The 22,390-nt window shown below is 33.8% G+C and overlaps 2 protein-coding genes across 2 annotated transcripts; both read left to right on the forward strand.

Annotated features, from left to right (window-relative positions):
* Positions 1–4,414: 4,414 nt before the first annotated feature.
* On the forward strand, positions 4,415–18,592 carry LOC126741865 (uncharacterized). Its single transcript, XM_050448311.1, has 2 exons — positions 4,415–4,954; positions 18,455–18,592. Exons 1-2 carry the CDS (start codon positions 4,597–4,599, stop codon positions 18,463–18,465), a joined length of 369 nt encoding a protein of 122 aa, XP_050304268.1. The 5' UTR covers positions 4,415–4,596; the 3' UTR covers positions 18,466–18,592.
* A 1,723-nt stretch (positions 18,593–20,315) lies between these two features.
* On the forward strand, positions 20,316–21,973 carry LOC126741862 (uncharacterized). Its single transcript, XM_050448308.1, has 2 exons — positions 20,316–20,662; positions 20,719–21,973. Exons 1-2 carry the CDS (start codon positions 20,491–20,493, stop codon positions 21,627–21,629), a joined length of 1,083 nt encoding a protein of 360 aa, XP_050304265.1. The 5' UTR covers positions 20,316–20,490; the 3' UTR covers positions 21,630–21,973.
* Positions 21,974–22,390: the final 417 nt, after the last annotated feature.

Raw genomic sequence — 22,390 nt, forward strand, 5'->3', positions numbered from 1 at the left:
GATTGTGTTCCGTTTTAGTTTATGTGTGAGCGTTCTTCCAAAATTAAAGTGCGTTTAACGAAGTCGCGGCAACAACGCTTACAGACATATTTATTCAGTTCGCTTCCCCACTCTTCTCCAACCCGCGCTGTCGCCTAACAGGGTCGAACGACGCGATCGAAAAACAAGTCTGGCGAGAGAACTCGACGAAGCACACGCGCAACCTTTTAATTTTATTTTGTTATCTCTCGCAAATTTCACAAGTTAAGTTCTTACACTTTGTAAATAAAGGGAAAAATAAATCTTGCTTTTGAACGTATAGTATCCTTTTATTTTGTCGATTTTAATTAACGTTAGCAGTGTTTGAACCAAATCTCAATAGTTTATTTTAATATACAGTCCGCTAAAAACCAAACAAATTGTGTACTGTACAAATAATTTTCTATATCTACACGTATTGTTTTCGTCGCTCTTGTGCAATTTTAAATAGAGGCGAAAAATGTCATTACATAATTAATTAAAGGTTATTTTTCATGTGACGACGCTGGAGGTAAAAATACAAAAGTCTTTTGTTGTTTAAACGTAAACACGCCCTTAGACTCAATAATTTAAAGCGTTTATTTGTTTTAATTCCTTGGCAACATCGCTCGGGATTCATTCATTCATAATTTTTGACATAACTCGAAAAATAGTAAAATGTGCGTAAGACTGTGGCGCAATGTTGCCGAAGTGACTAAATTTTTTAATGCTCCAAGATATTTTTGTTTTGACTACTGCTTTTATTAATATTTTTGCTTTTAAATTAAGTCGATTTTTTTATGAATTTTATTAATTTTCGATTAGTTTTTTTCATTATAAGCTCAGTTATGTTTTCCGACTCAAATAACCTTTAAAAGGTATTACCTTTTTTAATACTTAAAAAGCGGATAAATAGCTCTGGCAAAAGTGCAATATTGTAAAAGAAGGACAAAAGATTGAGAGTAAAATATATTTTGCCATTTTAAAATGTAAACAATGTAGTCTCTTAAGCTGGATTTATACAGACAAATAAAGTAAAATAAAAATAAAATAAGAGTTAAATGTACAAAAGTTCCATAACGCATTTATATAGCAAAATAATATAAGAATAAAGTAAGAAGTTGACCAAAATCGAACTTTCATATTTTATTTTATGTGAAAACGAAACTGCGCACGTTATTTTGGTCACAACACACCCTCTCAAGACAGAGAGGTACTATAATCTGGCATGTAATTGGTTACCCTTATTTCTTATTTTATTATATATATATAAATATATATTTTCATTTTTCGAACATCTAAAAAACATTAAACCACTACCGAACAATAAGTCGACATTTTAATATAATAGATTATAATAATTTCCCAGTCCACTGAGTCCACCCGGTACAACTAGTAATAAAACGCTCGCATATCAAAACGATTTAAACTCCACTCACTGTGTAACCCAACAGATTCGATTGTTGGAGCGTCGCCCGGCAAATGAAGGGGGGGGGCGGTGAATAGGTAATTCGGCGCGTTGAGCCGAGTGAAGCAACTTGTATTTTATTCAGTAAACTTTGCTAATATGTATGATTTGCAATTTTTTTGTTTTAATCTTTGTCGTAACAGAAAAATTGCAAATAAATTTACATATTTGATAACTTTAATGTGAAAATTATCAGAAAAGCAAAAATAACACCACCTTTAAATTTCCGCGCCCGCCATAAAGCAACGTAGTGGTGCGGTCAGTTAAAAGGTGGCGCTGTAATCAGTCTAATTCTTGAACGTTTGAGAGTTTCTTCTAGGGGGGGATATTTTGTGACTAGGGCGCGATATATGATAGTGGCGACCACCGGTATGAAGGTTGAATGTGGCGGGGCGGAATAGTCTGCCACCCAAGATGGCCGATTGATTCTGATTGTCTAATTTTTGACATACATCAAATATGACAATAGTGACATTTTAACTGTCGTATTTGACGATTGTCTTTTTTAAGTTTTCTTTGGGTGGAAAACAAGCCAAGCCTCATGATTTTCTTCCAATTTAAAGTTTTTAAGAATCATCGTGCAACTACATAGAGCAGGAGACAGGTAAATTTCAATTATGACATACCTAAGTGTTTTCTAATAATGTTTAGGTGTATCTTGGATGTATTATTATTTTCCAGGATATAATTATAGATTTAGTCCTATTTTGGAAATATCTACGTCACTGTTCTCAATTTAACTTTTTTTACAATTCAGTTTTAATTCTTGAACCTTCACTGGGAAAATATGAAGTATTTCCTTTTCCTTGTCTTTATCTAGATTAAGATATTCATGCAAATATCCTTTATTCACTAGTTTATATATGAGGAATTGCCCAGACAGTCAAATAATTTTTTTTAATTGCGAATGAATCCATCCTTACAAAAATCTTGTCTGTCATGTAAGTCCGGCTAAAAATGTTTGCTCCAAACACTTTTCTGGTTCCTTAGTAGAAATGATATTCACATGGAGTATAAACACAATACCTATTTGTTCAATTTAACGAAAACAGATTGACATATACTTCTCAAAAACTGATTTCCCTAATCGACTTAATCCACCTTAAGTTATTCACATTTATGGATGGATAGCCATGGTCATTTAGTCAATTTAGAGAAAAAGTTTTGGTTGGTTTATAAATATTTAAAATATAAAATCAAAAGCCAACTTCAAAACCACAACAACAATCTTTAAGTATTGGTCATTCTAAAAAACAGAAAAATATTTGACAATCTAAAATGCCTTTAAAAAAACAAAAATCTTAAATATCCTCATTTAATACTCATGATCCTACACCTACACAATCAGAATAATTTTGTTTTTTAACTTTTTAGTTAAGATTTTAGTATGTAATATCTTATTTTTTAAAATACCTAAATTACCTCAGACATTTTATGCTTTTTACAGTCCTATTTTATTTTTACTGACCCATAATTAAATTCATATTTTTAGCTTAAAGTAAAATTATGGACTAATATCAAATCCTTTGCGGTATTATTTAGAACCTTAATTGTAATCATAACTAATGTGATAATCAATGAAAACTTATGTATTTTGGATCATTAGGATGAAATACTTTTAGGAGATTTAATTTTAACCCGATAGAATATATAATATTGTATACACAATACACTGTCTTAATCTGTTTTCTTATGTTTCATGTTGCATACTTACTGGAGACAACCCCACTGACTTGTGACATCTTTACCCGATTGTGACTAATCAAAAGTCATATTTTGTTTTTATTTGCTTATACTAAAAAATAAAATGGAAAAAAACATGCATATTAACTCGTACATATGTATTTGTGTTATATCTAGTCATTATTAATTAACTTATTTACAATGAAAAGCCAGATTTATTTCAAGAGATAGGTTCAGTTTCTGTCTTTATAAGAGCTTATGTTTTGTTTTCCATAATTTGTGGATATATATTATTTTATTGGAATTGTATAGATGGTTAAAAAATATATATGTTTAATTTTTTATCTAGGTATGTTTGTTACATATTTCTTATGATGTTTTATACACTTATGGAAACAAAAAAAAAAGCAGGTAATTTTTTTCTGAAACTCCAGAAATTAGGATTTTCAGTTAAAATATGCTTTATACCTGCAACAATTCTATTTTTTACATAAAAGGTGTTATTAATACCATACTTACAGTTTGCAGTATTTCATTTAGAATATATTGTAACTTTTTTATGCATTTTAAAATCCTTTGTTAAATTTATTTTAATTAATCTAATAAAACATTTAAAAGACAATTTAGCTTTGTTTTTTTTTATTTAAAATTTAGTCCCATATCTATCGGGCCAATTTATAATTCTTGGTACGTATCTATAGGTATATATCTTAAATAAGCAATGTCTTGAGAACCAAATTTAAATTAAATAATATTTTAGTTGATGTGTTAATTCTTGATTAAAGTGATGAGGGATGTCTGAGATGCAATATTTTTATTTTTTCTCAACATTTAAAATTAACGATTTTAATTAAATGTGGGTATTTCTAAAATGATAAGCATATTGTTTTTTTTTAAATAAAATAAAATTCTTTTTAAATATATCTCATCACTCGTCAGTTAACGCATCAACTTTGTAATGCAACTGCAAATTACTTGAAATTTAAATATCAGGCAATAGATCAAGCTTAAATTTCCCGCCACATGCCACCCAAGATGGATGCCCCCGTCTTTGTCAACAACGTCAATAAAGCTATCAACAGAATTTCTGTCTGTTCATTAGGCAACACACATTTCTCTATATTTGTGTTCTGTGGTGGCGACCGTGACAGGACTGCAATAAGTTGCCGTTAGTTTTGGGTTGAAATCGCTTAGTTTTTGAAACGATTTGTACTTTTTGTACTTTCGTGCGTTAGTAGGTTCCCGATTCAGTCGTTCCCCGCCGTTTTTGCCGCCTCAGAGTTGTTTTTTAAATCGGAAAACGTGCGTAAGCGGACTGGTGATTTTTATTACTGTTTTTAAGTAAACTTTCCGTCAAACTTTTACGTGGTCGTGCGTGTTTTGAACAGGTTTGGACGGACCCAGTTAACCGGTTATTTTTCGCCTTTTTTTTTTCTTAAATTATTGTTATGGAGCAGTTTAAGAGAAATAGGAAGGCGTCGCGGTCGATGTTCACAAGAAATAGTAATGAATTGGAGCAGTTACTCAACAGTGAAGGCAATATTACAGAGATTAAGGCCCTGTTTGAGTTATTGACTGCAAAATCTGATTCCTTAAAGGTCGTGGACGAAGAAACATATGCCCTTTTACTTGAGGACGACACGTTTCAAGAAGAGGATTTAATAAAAGAGCTGGAGTCCCAGGAGGAATACAGAAAAAGGTATGGGTTGTTAGAAATTCGAGTTAATGAGTACCTCGCCAAGAAGTTGAGTGTGGGTGAGGGTACAGAGAAGCGAAATTCTTCAGCGTTAGCCAGCAGGATTGAGGGTAAGCGAACTTTTAAGTTACCTGTTATTCAATTTAGAACTTTTGATGGTAATGTTAGAGAGTGGCTGCCTTTTTGGGCCCAATTTAGCAAAGTGCATGACGACCCCAGTATAGACCTCAATGATAAAGTGGAATATTTGTTGCAAGCTACGGTAGCAAATAATAAGGCTGGGCAGTGTGTGGAAAGTTTTCCTACTATTGGCGAAAATTATCACGCTATTATTGAATGTCTTAAGGCGCGTTTTGGTAGGGAAGATTTGCAAATAGAAATTTATGTTAGGGAACTTTTGAAGCTAATCATAAATAACGCTATTTCCACTGGTAAAACTGACCTTTCTCTCTTATATGACGGTATTTCTACTCAGCTATGTGCTCTTGAGACATTGGGGGTGGCTTCAGAGGGGTGTGCATCGATGTTATTTCCACTTATTGAATCCTGTTTACCTGAGGAACTTCTCAGAGTGTGGCAGAGGTCCCCATTGGCAGTAGCAAATTCCACAGAAAGGGCTTCAGTGTCTGGTAGCTTAAGGGAATTGAACCAAGCAGGGGAGGACTCTACAACGAATGTCGCTTCCACGTCTGAGATTCGGCTCAACAATTTAATGTTGTTTTTAAAGGGTGAAGTTGAAGGGGAACAGCGGATCAGTTTGGCTACAGAGGGTTTTGGTCTTTGTAGTATTAGTTCAAGGGATTCAAGGGTAGTAGGTAGGCAAGGTAGATTAACCATGGATCATACAGTTCCTACTGCAGCTGGCTTAATTAATCACGAGTCAAGAACTAATGCTATGTTACAATGTCTATTTTGTGACAAAACTCATGACAGTGCCAATTGTTTTAAGGCCCAAAGTTATTCGCTTGAAAAAAGAAAGGAAATTTTAACTCTAAAAAGGGCTTGCTTTCGTTGCTTAAAAATAGGGCATCAGGGCCGACGGTTTAAGGATCGACTGAAATATGTGTTATGTGGTCATATTGCCTTGATGTGTCCAGAGTCACGAGGAAGCAAGCAAATTAAAGAAGGAGGAGTTTCAAATTCAGTTTCGTCTAATAGTGAGTCATCTGCGGTATTATTGTCCTGCACCAATGGAACGTCCAGTCACGTATTTCTACAGACTTTAAGGGTGAAGATTAGTGGTATCAACGGTTCTCGATGGGTACGTGCGCTGATCGACACTGGTTCCCAGAATACCTACATCTGTAAATCGACGGCTCAATTATTGCACTACACTTCGAAGCGTCAACTCGATATTAAACATTGCTTGTCATGTGCTATGTCTGAGATGAAACATGACTGTTACGATGTAAAACTGAGTTATGAGAAATATAGTTGTGTCATAGAGGCTTTGTCCCAACCTATGATTTGTGCTGACGTTTCTCCAGTATTCTATGGACCATGGATAGAAGAGTTGAAAGGGCTAGAAAGAAAAAAACAGGGCCTATTGAAATTTTGATTGGAGCAGATGTGGCTGGGAAACTTTACACAGGCCAAAGGAAGCTTCTGTCCAGTGGATTGGTGGCAGTGGAGACACTATTAGGATGGACTCTTATGGGTAGAATTCCTCTAATTAAGACTGGTAGTGGCAGTTGTTTGACAGCCGTTTCCTTGTTTTTCAATGATGCTTCCCTTACGCAGCTGTGGCAGCTGGATGTACTAGGCATTAAGGATCCTTCTGAGACCAAGTCGAAAGATCAATTGAATGAAGCTGCAAAAGAGTTTTTTCTAGAGACAGCGAGAGTGGACTCGGAGAACCGATATGAAATTAGGTTGCCTTGGATAGAAGGCCATCCACCGCTGCCCTCCAATTTAAGTATATCTAAAAAAAGGCTGCAGAGTACTATGAAAAGGCTGGATAGTATGAAACTTTTTAGTTCTTATGAAGCCATTTTTCAGGAGTGGGAACAAGAGGGCATAATTAAGAAAGTTCTGTACTTAAGGAAGGAAGTACTACTAAGATCCGGCCAGTGTTTGATGCCTCTGCAAAAGAAAAGGAATGTCCCTCGTTGAATTGTTGTCTAGAAAAAGGTCCGAATTTGATAGAGGTAATTCCAGATATTTTAATAAGGTTTCGTCAGAGTAGAATTGGGGTCATCGCAGACATTCGCAAGGCGTTTCTTCAAATCAGTGTCCATCCTACGGATAGAGATTTTCTTAGATTTTTGTGGACTGATTTAGAGGGAAACGAAGTGGTGTATCGACACAGGTGACTTGTTTTTGGAGTCAATAGCAGCCTATGCTTACTGGCAGCGACTTTGTACTACCATCTGTCGAGAGCTTTAGAGAATTGCAACAGGGGAGACTCTTCGTATGACAAAAACCTTCTCTCTGTTCTTTCTAAAAGCTTCTATGTCGATAATTGTCAACTGTGCCGAATGAAGAAACCTTAAGAACTTTTATACAGAAATCGAGTATGATCCTAGCAGAGGGTAATTTCGGCTTGAAAGGGTGGGAGTACTCTAGTGGAGACCAACTCAATGATGATGGTTCCAAAACGACTCCACTTCTTGGGTTGACCTGGAATACCTGCGGTGATTTTTTATGTATTAGTGAGACATGTTTAAAACGTGTTGATGAACATTTGGACCAGCCCATAACCAAGCGTATTATGCTATCCCTGGCACTGAAGATTCTTGATCCGATAGGTTTTACTTGTCCTGCCACCCTTATTCCCAAATTATTATTGCAGCAGATATGGGAGAAGAAGTTGACTTGGGATGCGGTAGTAGATCAGGAAGCTGAAAATCTTTTTAAGGCTTGGTTGAAGGAGGTATACCTTTTATTGGACATTTTAATACCCAGGTAGGTACTGGCAGATCCAGGTGAGACTGAGGACATACAGATGCACATATTTTGTGATGCAAGCAAGAGTGCCTATGCAACGGTAATTTTTTTGAGGTGTGTTTCTTTTGGAAAAGTCCATGTTTGCCTGGTGGCAGCAAAAAGTCGTATGTCCCCGTTGAAAGTGGTACCAATCCTAGGTTAGAGTTGTTGGCTGCAGTGTTAGGTGCCAAGCTATCAAATACGGTGAAAGCCGGCCTGGGGATTGATTTGAAAAAATGTATTTATTGGACCGACTCATCAACAGTTTTAGCGTGGATAGGTCGAGATGACAGTTGGGGCACCTTTGTGCACAACAGAGTCAAAGAAATTAGAGATACTACTTCGATTGCTCAATGGCGACATGTCCCGTGTGTTTTGAACCCCGCTGACCTCCCATCCCGTGGGTGCTCTCCAAAGCATCTACTAGAGTCGAAATGGTGGGAGGGTCCAGTTTGGCTGAGGCAAGACGAAGAGTTGTGGCCCAAAGAAAAGATTGAATATAATGAAGCCGAGTTTCTCTTAGAAGAGAAAAATAAGAGGTTATTCGTCGATGTGAATTATGTATTGCAGAAAATGGTTCACATTTCGAACATCTTCTTTAAATTTGTTAATTGTTTGTTGTGTTCTTGTAATCTGTTGTTTGTTATAAGTAAGTTATAAGTATTTGTGGTATTGTTCTATGTTGCGATTTATTAGACGGTTGAAATAAATTTATCTTCAAATCTTAAGTGATTTTTACAACCTAATTTGAGGAGAAAACGGAGTCAGATACGAAAAAATATCAAGAGAGCATTTTTGTTTACAATTAAATGCACTATTTAGAAATGATCGTTTAATCGACTTAATCCAGTGGCGTGCTACTTTTTTAGTCACATTAACATTATTAATTAGTCATATCTCCGCCACTGGCCAACGTAGAAACATGACATTATTTACGATTATTTACGACCCTTCATCCTATAATTGTTTATACCAATTTTGATTTCAATATCTTTGATAGTTCGGATATTAAAAAATAAATACTTTTTTTTTTGGGAAACTTTGACACCCTGTATCTCAGAAACAAAAAGTTTGACGATCAATATTTATATGAGAAACCTACCTTAAAATTAATTTTTCTAAATACTGTTAAAGTCCTGCTACAAAAAAGTGAAACACCCTGTATATATGTAATAGATGGGATGTAATAGACTATAATAGATGGGACTATTATGTACTTAGAGAGAATTATGTCACGTTAGAAGAAAACATGCAATTTTGCTAAAATTAGGTGGTGATTGATTAGGTGGTTAATGGATTGTTGGTTGACTATCACCGTAATTTTAAAGGTAAATCAACCAAACCAAAAAGAAAAAACATGTTTGTTAAGTCGAATTTTAGTTAGCAGTTTGGGTTGCAAGATTCTAGGATATTTATTGAAAATTGACTTTGGAGAACTTAAATAAAACTCCACAAAAAGTCAAGGAAAACTAATAGTTTTAAGAATTTATAATTTTAGATTATTGTTAAAGAAAACCAACATATTTACTGTGTTTGCTTGCTTTCAAACAGTTTTTTTAGCGGAAACTATATTCCCTGCATCAGAAAAGACTCGCTTTGAAGGTGTAGAAATTACTGGTATGGCAAGATATTTACGAGCTAATTGACTCATAAGAGGAAATCTTGGCTCGTTTACTTTCCACCAATCTAATGGGGATGAGTTTTTATCTATTCGATTTTCCTTGGCATATATTTTAATTTCCCTTTTAACAGGATCTTGCGACGTGTTGATTTCGTCTTGCAACTTTGTCGGAAAGAGAAGATCTAAGGCCGTTCTTAAAAGTGATACAGAAGTCTTATCTTGTGGGGGACCAGCATTAGTAGTTATCGTATTGGGTGTTTGTGACAAAAGCTGGTCATGGAGTTGTATTACTTTGGTTTGACAGACGTCTTCAGTGTCATTAACATCAAATCTTGACCTTATCTGCTTAGATACAATCTCTTTAAACTTTTTTATTTCAGGCAAGGTAAATTTATCATCGAAAGTTAAAAAAATTGTCTAAAAGGGATTCAAACCAAATTAAATCATTTATTTCCATCGACATCATAACAATATATAGGAATTGTGAATAAAAAACTACAATTCTAATAAAAATAGTATAAAATTACAAAGATATGAAAGGAAACAAATTTAATTTAATAAATCTACAGTTAAAGAACTCTGTCAAATTTTGAGAGATGTAATTTCCGGACCATCCTGTACCTGCGACAACCGGGTAAAAGGGATGTGTAATTTATCTGCATTTCGAGTTTTATAAAAATTAAGATCTCCAGATCTCATGTAGATTGAAGGATTTTTATGTACTTGACATGCGTACTCTAAGATATAGATGTTAATTAGAGGAAAGTCTAAGCATCGTACATACAATGCGCTTTTGATTTATTAGCACTCTCCCAATACTGGAAGAATTACCACAAGCTAATAAGGCATAGGATAGAGTGGAATGCACTGAGGCATAATAAAAGCTTTTAAGTGTATATGCATCCACATAGTCTCGAAGTTGCAAGATGGCATAATTGCTGCGGGATAATCTATTGCACACAGATTCCACCAGAGGATCCCACGATAGATGTCTATCAATTACAATTCCCAAGAACTTGGTGGAGTGTTGTTGGATGAGGCTACTTGATGACTGCTCTCTAAGGAGTAAGCTCCGGTCCTGAATAGCTCGAATCGGAGTGAAAAGAATGATATTGGTTTTCAAACTATTCAAATAAAGACCATGTTTCTGGCACCACCCCTGCTGGGACAACTGCATCAGCAGTATCGTCGGCAAAAAGTGTTATGTAGCTATCATTAACCAGGAGAGGCAAGTCATTAATAAAAAGTCAAAATAAAATAGGCCCAAAACACTACCCTGTGGAACCCCAGTGTCGACAGTAGCCCAATCAGATATGGTCACCTGACCACTAACTCTCAATCTAACAGCCTGGGTTCTACCTGTCAAATATGATTCAAGCCATTTATAAGCCGATTAATAATAATAATAATAATAATAATAATAACGTTTATTATTTACCATGGAAATTACATAGAATATAAACTTACAGGTGTATTGAATAATTGAGGTAAATAAAAGCTAATGTATCAGACTCCTGCATTGAAAATGCAGGTTCTGTTCTACCTACATAGCTACAACATAAAAAACTTTTTAAACTAAACTACTTTATAAATAAAACTAACGAATTAAACTAACAACTAATAAATTAAACTAACTACTAGATATAATGTACATACATTACATCTAGAGAGTTGATGATTTGGTACAGATTACAACAATACAACAATTAAATACGGAAGAATATATCTAATACTAGCCATTCAATTACAATTTATAAACAAGAAAAATGAAAAATAAATCTTCTAGTTCTAATATGCATGTCACTGATTATCCAATAAGATTTGCCTTACTTTTGTTTTGAATCTATAAATGGAATTCGAAATATCAGTTATATCGGGTGGTAGCGCATTAATGATATGAGAAATATTATAAGAGAATGATTTTTTGAAAAATTGATTTTTGTGTTTAGGAATAGTTAAAGATTTACTTCTTAAATTTAAGTGATGAATGTCTGTCCGAAATGTAATTTTGTTGTATAGGTAGGGAGGACTGCGGTATTTAATAATTTTATAAAATAGCACACTGGAATGTAGCTTACGTCTATTAAACATATTAAGCCACTTAAGATCATTAAGCTTATGTGATACATGACCTCGCCTATTAATGCCATAAATAAAACGAATACAAGAGTTTTGCATTTTTTGAACTCTATAGGAGTCTTGACCATCTAGGCAAGGTCCATAAACCACATCACAATGATTAAAATTTGACAACACAAGAGAGTCGCATAGCTCACGTTTAATATTCAGATCTAAGTAATGTCGATGAGGGTACATGGTTTTTAGAGCACAATACGACTTTTTAAGATTATTTGATATGTGTCCACTAAACTTTAGCTGTGAATCGAGTGTTAAACCCAAGCTCTTGGTGCTCTCAACTACTTGAAGTTTTTGATGTCCAACAAACAAAGAAAATTCTTCATAAATAGTCCTTATTTGAACGTTACTTCCAAAGAGAATAACTACACATTTTTTAGGGTTTAATTTTAACATATGCTTACTAGAGACTTTAACAAGTGCGTCAAGATCAGCATTTATATGGTTCAAAGCAGTTAAATAATCAGAAGGTGCAAAGGAGTGATACAACTGCGTATCATCTGCATAGAAGTGATACTTACAGTATTCAAGATATTGAGGAAAGCATGTTGTATAAATACTAAATAGTAGTGGCCCCAATATACTACCTTGAGGCACCCCATTAAGAACTGAAAGACGACTTGAAAAGGTTGCATCAATTTTTACCATTTGAGACCTATTACTTAGAAATGACTTTATTAAAGCTATAGCATGATTTGAGAATCCTATGTAGTGCAGTAAGGCTACCAATATTTGATGATTTAAAAAATCGAAGGCTTTAGTAAAATCTAGCAATACCAGAGCGGTGACTTTGTTATTATCTCGGGCACGAAAAATGTCATCGGTAATATCTGCCATTGCTGTTGCGCAACTATATCCACTGCGAAATCCAGATTGCTTAATGGGTAATATTGAAAATCTATTAATATGGTTCCTTATTTGTACATCCAATACGCGTTCTAATATTTTAGACATAGTTGGTAGCACACTAATGGATCGAAAATGTGTATAGTCAGTAGGGTTACTTATTTTTGAAAGGGGTAAGACAATGGCTTCCTTCCAACAATTGGGAAAATAGTTAGTTTCTAAGCATTTATTTATTATGTGTGTAATATATTCGCAAATATGAGGACAGCAAAGCTCAAGAAGAGTTATGTTAAGACCGTCTGATCCAAAGGCTTTACTTTTTATTTTTTTAATTATGTTAAATACATCATAATTTTCCACTGCTCTGAACTGCAAAGAGAAATCTATGTCACTTTTTTTATTGGTTAAATAAAAATTTAAAAGTTCCTGATCTAAAGGCTGGTTTGAGATAGTAGAGTTTATAAAAAAATTGTTAAATTGATCAACATCATTAAACTGCACCGGAATATCTTTTTTCTTAGACGGAGTTAGTTTATTAAGTTCCACCCATTTTTCTTGAGTACTGCAATTTTTAAATTTATGCTTATAATAGGCTTTGCGTTCCATTCTTATTGAAGCTGTTGTTAAGTTTCTTAATGATTTATAATATTCCCATTTTTCTGGACGTTTAGTGCGTTTAAACTGCTGAAGAGCTGCATCTCTTAATTTCTGCATTTTCTTAATATTCTCTGTAATCCAGGGTAGGAAGGGTTTTTTAGGCAATGTAATTGTTTTAAGAGGAGCGTGAATATCAAATAGGCTAGTTATAGCATTGTTAATAAATACGACTTTTTGATTAACATCAACGATATTGTAAACATTATTAAACGGTATCGATTGAAGGTCATTTTTAAATAGGTTATAGTTTATATTTTTTAGATTTCTAGAAATGATAGTTCTTGGTTTATAATTTAATTTGGCCATTTGTATCTCACAATAGACTACGAAGTGGTCGGAAAAATCAGAACAAATAACACCAGTGCTTTTAATTTGGTCATAATTAGTGACTATTAAATCAATTAGGGAACTAGAAGACTTCGTGACTCTGGTTGGCTCCATTATAACTTGTTTCAAATTAAAGGGCTCAAACATCGAAACTAACTTTTTTGTGAAAAGATTATCGCATTGTAACATATCAATATTAAAGTCTCCTATACAAAATATGTTGTTATACAAAGAAAACAAGTTAGAAACAAGGTCCTCCATTCTGTTTAAAAACTGCTGAATATTCGATCTAGGTGGTCTATAAATTATTCCAATAACAAAATGTTCTTTCTTTATTGTAATTTTTGCCCAGATACATTCTAAAAACTCATGACTCTCAGAAAAGAGAATTTCAGTTTTAAATTGATTTCTAATATAAAGAGCCACGCCGCCCCCGCGGCCATACGCCCTATCGCATCTTTTTAAGGTATAATTATTTAGTTTTATATTATTGTTTGGTATATCTGGACCTAGCCAAGTTTCAGTCACACCAACAATGTCGAAATTATTGTTGAAAATGGTAGTCTTAAACTCGTCCAAATGCGGAACTAGTGATCTAACATTAATTTGAGAAATACGTAAAGACATATTGTACCTACCCTAAACAATTATTTGAAGTGAGACAAAAGAAAACCAGAAAAAAAAAAACTAAAAACTTATCTTAAAACTAAGGTTTACTAGACTAAGGCTTATTCTGTTCACATGCAAAAAATAATTAATGGTATCAAATGCTTTAGTAAGATTAAAAAAGATACCAACAAATTTTAATTTCAATTCAAAATTATTCAATATATTTGTATAAAAAGATAATAAGCATCTGATGTAGAGAGTCTAGACACCTGAATCCAAACTGATGACATGACAGTATAGCAAAAGAATCTAAAAATGCAATGTAATTAAAGTCTTCTTTTAAAAGAATTTGAGAATACAGAGAGGAGAGCAATAGGCCTATAGTTACTCACTTCTGCTGTCTCCTCCTTTTTTATAAAGAGGTATGACTGCTGAGAGGTATTTTCCTAAAGAGCTAAAATCAGCTATTCAGCTCAGATTTTCCTAAAGAGCTGATTTTAGCCCTTTAGGAAAAAAGCCAAATTCAGAAAATACGTAATTGGAGAGATAATATGCTCAGCACATGCTAGCAATAAGTAACAAGGTAGCTCGTCTACAACGGATGACTTTTTCCTGGAGGAAGATTTTATAATCTCAAGTGTTTCTCCTTCAGTGAGAGGGAATAGAAAAAGAGTTGAAAGGCACATTCATTCCCATGGGTGCTTGAAAATTATCTGTGATCTTTGGCACTGACTATACAAAAAAAAAATTAAATGTATTAGCAATGTATTAGAACATACTTTGTTCCGCGATTTGTTCGTGAATCCGAAGTTCGTGATTGAGTTAATAGGCTCGAGTTATATTGTTAAAAGTAAGCAACTTTGTTGAATTATAGGCTTTTTTAGCATTCTATATATCTCCTTCTATAGAATGTCAGTAACTCATGGTCATGAACGCTCTTTAGTTGAGTACGAAGTAGTCTCAACTGCTTGCCCTCATTAATTATCAATAGTGTTATCCACTGATGAGACTTTCTGTGATATGGCTTCGATTTGTTTACATAAGGAAAGCTCGTATTAAATAAACTGAAGAACGTGTCAAAGAAGTAAGAAAATTTACTTTCAAAATCCAGAGTATCAATAACTGACAGCCAATGTTCTTTGGACAACAAGTTGTCAAAATAGCGTATGTTTTCACCAGAAAAGGATCTGGAACTCTTAGAAAATTTGCTTAAATCGTGACTGATTGTGAAACAGTGCAGCGTTAGTTAATATTTTATCAATCATGATACAGGTTGATCCCTGAGTTCTGGAAGGTTCAGAAAAAACTAGTTTAAGACCATATGAGCTAAATGCGTCCACCATATATACTGCTTCTTTACATCTGGAAATAAAATCATAATTAAAATCACCACAAAAGGACATTAAAATATTAAGTTTATATAAAAGCTTTAACAATTTCTCAAAGTATTCACTAATAAAATAATAATAATATAATAATAGTAAGTGTTAAAATCAGAGCTAGGAGGACGATATATACAAAAAAACTAAAATCTTAACATTTATTTATAGCCTGGAGAAGAGCAGCAGCACATTCAAAGTTACCAGACAGTGAAAAGTCTTTATTCTCTACAAGTTTATAAGTACTGAAATCAGATCTGATAAATATTGGCACACCACCACCACCACACGAGTCCCTACAGTAGTATGACGCAACCTCATAGTGATTAAGTTTAAAACATGTGATCTCTATATCCGACAACCAAGTTTCTGTGATGCAGACAATCTCAGGATAGGCATTTAAGTGTAAAAACAGTTCCAAGTGAGCAGATTTAAGTCGAATGCTTCTTGCGTTTAGATTAACAATCTTCACTCCGTTTGTGACTTTAATTTTTTTGGCCTTTCCCGAATTTGGTTTGACCTAAAAAAATATAGATGATGAGATGGATCTTTTACAGAACTAAGCTCAGGCGTCCTCTGAGACTGCAATGCTATATCATTATTCACAACAGTAATAGGATTGAACATAGTATAGTAACAGGATTGAACAATTGGCAAAACTATTGATATGGTTGGAGAGTTTTCTGAGCTCATAATTGCTGTAGTTAAGAAAACGGCTTTAAAGTAACTACGAGTGCCTCTAACATATCCCAATCCGATTCTTTTAATTCAAAGCTGAAGGCTTGAGACCTGAAGGTAAAAACGCGATTTTGGAGGACGTTTATCTGCTTGTCGTTGCTCAACTAGTCGTTCTACCATATATTACCATATACAGAATTCCATCTGACTTTGACATGTTGGATAAATTTATGGTTTGGTACTACCATATGATTTTAGGCTTCTTTAAGAGTGTTAGCAGCTACATTTGAATGTTTGAAATGCCCTACGATAGCAGAACATTTCGCAAGAAGATGCCGAATGTTTTCGATCTCTAGGCCTTTATTTATACACAGTTGCAAAGTATGTGCAAAACAAACACTTTCCGAATTTTCTGTAGTTTTTTGTAAAGCGATAACAATGTTTGCAGCATTATCATGAACAATTGCACAAACTTTGCCTGTTATATTTCATGTTCTGATATCTTTCAATTTATTTTTTAAATTTTCAGCAGTATTCTTAAATTGTCTTCCATTATTTCTGTCGTAAGTGTATAATTGATATGTTTCCATCCTCTAGAAATTGCATGCATTGTAACAGTAATATAAGATTCATTATTTCTGGAAGTTTCAATCAAATTCACTTCATTCATTATTTTTTGTTTTTCGACATCATACATTACTGAAACTCTATTCTTTATGGTATTACGACATGGAATTTTATATAATGGTAGAGTCTTCTTCATAAACTCAATGAAGCCTGGACCCTCCACGAATGAAAGGGGTAGCATATCCTTAACTATCATATTTACTATACCATTCGTGATCGACTCTTTCTTTTTCATCGCAATTTTTTTCGACAGGAAGATTTGGTCGATTTGTGTTATTCAGCTGGATGTTGATGGACTTTTAGGATTAGGCAAGATTCTAAGGTCGTCACACTCGTCACCGCTTTCTAATGATTCTTGGTCTCTTACAACTTCTGCTGATTCAGATCCAAACAAAGGATCTGCGATTTAAGTTTAAGTCAGAAGCGTGCTTAAAGTAAGTACTTTACGCAAATTAGTAGAAAAAGTTATTTTTAAAACTGGGATGTGTATGAACAGATCGCGCTAACGTTAATATACATAAATATTGCGGGTAGAATTTTAATTAAAATTTTTTTTGAAGAAAGAAATAGGTACATAGGAAAAAACAGTTTGATATTTTATCCTCTTAACTGCAGTTCACCATGTGTAAATCACATATCACAGCTCATTCATAGTAAAATCCGTTGTCAAACTGATAGCAATCAAAAACCGATTAATCTGTAATACCTTTTCCGAATTATTAGTAGTAATAGTAATAAGGGTGGGGGAGCTAGAGCTCGGCAAATAGGCCTGAGCAGTCCGGCAACCCCAAAATCACACATCCCACCCCCCACGCCTCCACTCCCAATGCGCGGTCTCCACTGAGTCCTTCTGATAAAACTTGCACGTTGTCCCAGTCCATATCTTTAAGATCTTCCCACTGGAGTGTCATCGCTCCAAAAATTTTCCTTCTCCACCTATCACAGATACCTAAGTATGTGGTATGAAGCTTCCTCCCCTGTACCGCAATTCAAACAGAGTGGGCTTTTTCTTATACCAAGAAGGTTTAGATGCCTGTTTAGACTGTTATGCTCGGTCAGGATTTCCACCAAGTCTTTGATACGTTTACTGGTTTCGATTTTGGCCAGGTTTTGCCAGCCCTAGTTTGCACATTACAGTCAGCCATGTGAAGGATGTCAGGATATTTATGTTTGATTGTGCTCAGACCATAGGCTTGGAGTACTCCATCAATATTTCATAATGGGTTAATTTTTATTAAATACACGATAAGGTTTAAAAAGGAAACCATATGAACCGAGGAATTTTTTAAGTAAGGAAAATAATTTTTCAATACAATTTTACTTTAAAAATGTGAATACTTTAAATGAAAAAATACAAAAATATGTTGACCATAAGCCATAAGCAAACGTACTTAAATTGGAAAGTGGCCTTTTTTGGGATTTTTATCACAAAAAAAAACTTTAACTAAGGCGAAAAATGACCCATTATCCCACATTTGTCAAAATGGTTCGCTACAGATTTTAGCCTGTGTAAACCTTGGAATCTTACCAGAAATATAGACAATCCTTAGCATCTACTAAGTAGTATTTGTAAGATCTTTAAGTATGTGCCAGCCACAATAAAACTTAAAGAATGAGGTCTTAAGAAGTAAATCAATAATTATATTTGATAGGTAATTTATTCACAATTTTACTGAAATTGAAACTCATTACACTTTAACCACAATACAAATATATGAAAATGAGGATCATCTTTACTATGAACAATTTTATTAAACCAGTTATTGTAGGCCTCATACTTAATGAAATCTCATTCTTATTTTTAGATCAACATTGACCAAGGCAAAACAAGTAACCCAGACATTTGTAATGAAACATTAACCAAGAGGTACCAACACTTTCAACTTCAATTCAGATTATGCTTTAATATAATTTTTTTTTAAAATAATTATTTTATGTTATAAAACAGATCTTATCTATTAATATTTGTATTCCATATTTATACTATATTAAATATATTTTAAATAAAAACATTTAGCAGTTCAATTATTTCAGCTCCTTGAATTCTAAGAACACGAACAAAGGCCAGGCTCCTGTCCGCCAATTAATTCCAGGAGAGGACGACATTGGGGAATCAGTTAAGCGGTTCATTAGGAAGGTGAATGGAGGATGTAGTTGTCAGGATTAAAGGTTGGAATGCTGGAAACGTACCAAAGCAGATCAAATCAAAAAAACACTATTCAGAAGGTGCTAGTACGCACCAAACCGGAAAAACGTGAGCAGCAAAACAAGGTCGTTTTGGACGGCTTGCTATCTACAGAAAAAAATAGTAACTAGCGAAAAATGATAGTCTTCCGGCAGACAGCTAGAAGACTACCACTGTTGAGGAAAGAGGAGGCTGATAACATTGTTAGTAACCTGCTTAATTTTTATATTTTGTGATAGTTGTTAAAAACAAAGAAATAATTAAAAAAAATAAAGAGGTACATATTCTAAAGGCAGCTTTCAGGTTTTGAGTAATATAGGTCGTAAGTTTGGCATGAATTTTTCAAATGAGATTAAGGATTTCGTTAACCCTTGTTAACTTCGAATACTAAAACATGTCCAAAAATTGCCCTTTTTAAAGAACATAATTGTGTTAAACTCGACTAAGCCATTTTTAAGATACAGGGTGTTTTTTACGGAAATCTTTGAATACCCCCTTCCCTCCTTCTCCTCCCCACTTTATTTTCAGAGATGCAGCAAAATGTCGAACAAAAAAAGTTTCAGATTGTCCTCTACTTTAATGATTAATTATTTTTTTATTATGTTAATATATCGAAATTCACAAAAACTTTACTTTTAGAGATTCAAGATTGCAGTTATACCACCTAGCGGTCATTTTAGAAACTTAAAAATATTAGCCTGGTTTTTCCCTTGGCCGTTTTAGTAATATTTTTTACCGCAAGCCTCTGCGATGAGTACGTTTCGAGATACAGTACCTTGCATTCTTAATTGATCACCCTGTATGTAAAATCGTATAGATATGCTCCACTGTGAATCCTAAAATTAAATGAAAAACCTGGCTATTTTCAATTTGCTGATCATATTCGATTTTTTATATGTCGTGGTAATAGTAAAGGTAGTAGTAGTTTATTGGACCACAAATATATCCCGGGAACAAAATATGCACTTCTTAATCTATCTTTTAATTCAATATTATTATGGAATTATAGCTTTTTTGTTATAATATTTAAAATATCTTAGCTATCGTTCTTATTTTTGTCACGTTGTATTCTTCATTTTGTCATGTTATTTATAAGAATAAACATGGACTATGCTATATTTGTGAACGCTCTTGACTAGTTGAAACAGACTTTAAAAAGATATCCCATTAAAAACAATAAAAGTTATGCCAATATCTCAAAAACTATGACAATACCAGAATTAAAGGCGATCACTGAATTTTTTTTTTTTCAAAATCACCCTATAGCACAAAAATTAAGATCTGGCAAATTTGATTAGTGCATCTTTAGTCTCATTAAAAAGTAGCATGGTGTTGCGACCGCATCTCTCTATCTTTTTTCATAAGCGAGAAACCCTACATCGTAGAAAAGAAATTCTATATAATCGCGTGGTCCAAACGCGATTTAATCTAAAGTTTTACCATTTTATTACCTATTTCCTCGACCAGCAAAATTACCTGCGAACGTCACTACTAACAGCCTATCAAACAAATGTCGCTGTCAACCCCTTTAAATTAAATTCAAGTTATGAACATAATATTTTATTCGGATAATCAGTCGATACTAAAATTTTGGTAACTGTTCATGAAGACGAAAATTTAGAAAATCAATTTAGTTTTAGAAAATTAAGTATTAAAATGGAAAATGGATGCCCATATAGTACGAGCATTGCGATAAAAAATGGAAATTGCAGTCAGGAGCGGGCTTGTATTTTATGCGGTCGAGTAATCGACTTGCTTGTGCTGTTTTATTGTCCACAAAATCACCCCTATTGTGAAAATTGTTACATTAAATTTACATCAAAAAAGGGTAAGTAATTTTATTTAAACAATGAAATAAATGTTAAATTAAATATTCTTTTCTAGAAAATGAGACAATCTTCTCTTGTCTGGTTTGTAGATATGATCCTAAGAACAAACCATCAAATAGCAGCAAGCAACATATAGCCTTTAAACGCAACTACCACAATATTAATAATTTACCAGTCTCAGAGCAAAACTTGATAGACTATCAAAATGATTTACATATTTGCTCTACCGCTCATAAAGTAATAAGTGATCTTAAAAATGAAGATGAAGAAAGATTCAAAAGACTGATAGGCCTAAGCAAGAAACATTTTTATCAATCGGATCTTACCTTTGAACCTAGAGAAAAATATCATAACGTTAAATACAAATTGACTTTACCATCCACTGTGATGATATCAAGAAAACCTATTCGTTGCCCTCATAAGATGTGCAATAAACCTGTTGCACTATCGCAATTTGTCAGCCATTTTAAGTGTGAACACAAAGATGTACCTAACTTCGGTGTGGAGAGAGGAGAACCTTTTCGGTTATCTTTAGATGTATCACTGATTGAATATGATAATCCATTTTGCATGGCAATGATGAACGTTTATGAAATTAATCGTGTAAATTATTTGCGAAACCCTGAAAAAACCGATAAGGCTATAATAAATACTTGTAATAAATTTTGCCAAACGGTACCAATTAGTACATTTTGGCTATTAATGGCAGGATCGGAGAAAGGAAACTCATCTTATGGAGAATTTTGGTTATATACAAATTCTGAAGAGGTGCATCGGTGCACTTTAGAATTAAGCTCCAGTGAGGATACCTTCTCATTGACTAGTTTTTGCCAAGTTTGCAACGCTATAAATGAAAATTTTCTTGATATACAAGGTAGAATGCATCGCCTCATGGTGGCAAAAGAATCGCTGGTGGCTATGTTGAAGGAAGCTCCTGTTTTGAATTTAGGAGTCACGGTACATTAAGCAGCTGAGCGGTTAAGAGTAACTTTAGTATACTTAAATAGAGCATACGGACGCCGAAATATTTCTTTTTAATTTAAAAATATACTATAAAAAAATTATTTTTTCCTAATAAACAATTTTTACAAAAGAAATACATTATCTAAATAGATCTTATGTCTATAAACGCTTTGTTTATTTATATTACATTTACTCTATATTTTTCAACTAAAACCCAAATTTTGCATAAATTTGTAAAAGTATTAATAGATCACTTAGAAAAATTTACCGTTGTAAATACGATTTTATAATAAATAAAATGGTAGGGGTTTAGTTGATCAAATTAAATATATATTGTAATTTTATAATTGTAAGGTAGTTTGATCTTCCTTTGCCTGCCCCAAACAGGCTGTAGTGTACATAGATCTCTACTGGACCCGTCGTGCCCCAACGAGGATTTCCATTAAAAAACCAATGATGTACTTTGGTTTAAAAGACGAATCGCATATCGCTATGTAAACTGTTGGTGTTACCCATATGTTGGCACCTAGTGGGCGTAGTGCTGTGCACTCTCCGATAATGTAGTCTGCAGTTTCATTCTCCTCCCAACACCAACAACATTCCGCGTTATCTGCAATACCTATGGTATGGAAATGGCACCTTAAATGCCAATGTCCGGTTAAAAGACCTATCACGAGCCGAATTTCTCGTCTCTTAAAATGCAATAGTTATCTGGTGAGTCAGACAGCGAGCCTATTTATGTGAGCCTTACCCTGTCTCATGCC

This window comes from Anthonomus grandis, chromosome 11 (assembly GCF_022605725.1).
Source record: "Anthonomus grandis grandis chromosome 11, icAntGran1.3, whole genome shotgun sequence".
In the NCBI taxonomy this organism is placed as follows: domain Eukaryota; kingdom Metazoa; phylum Arthropoda; class Insecta; order Coleoptera; family Curculionidae; genus Anthonomus; species Anthonomus grandis.

Coding starts and splice junctions, on each gene's coding strand:
- LOC126741865 (XM_050448311.1), top strand. CDS start 4,597: ATGGAGCAGTTTAAGAGAAATAGGAAGGCGTCGCGGTCGATGTTCACA.
- LOC126741862 (XM_050448308.1), top strand. CDS start 20,491: ATGGAAAATGGATGCCCATATAGTACGAGCATTGCGATAAAAAATGGA. Junction 20,663..20,718: donor TAAATTTACATCAAAAAAGG/GTAAGTAATTTT, acceptor ATTCTTTTCTAG/AAAATGAGACAATCTTCTCT.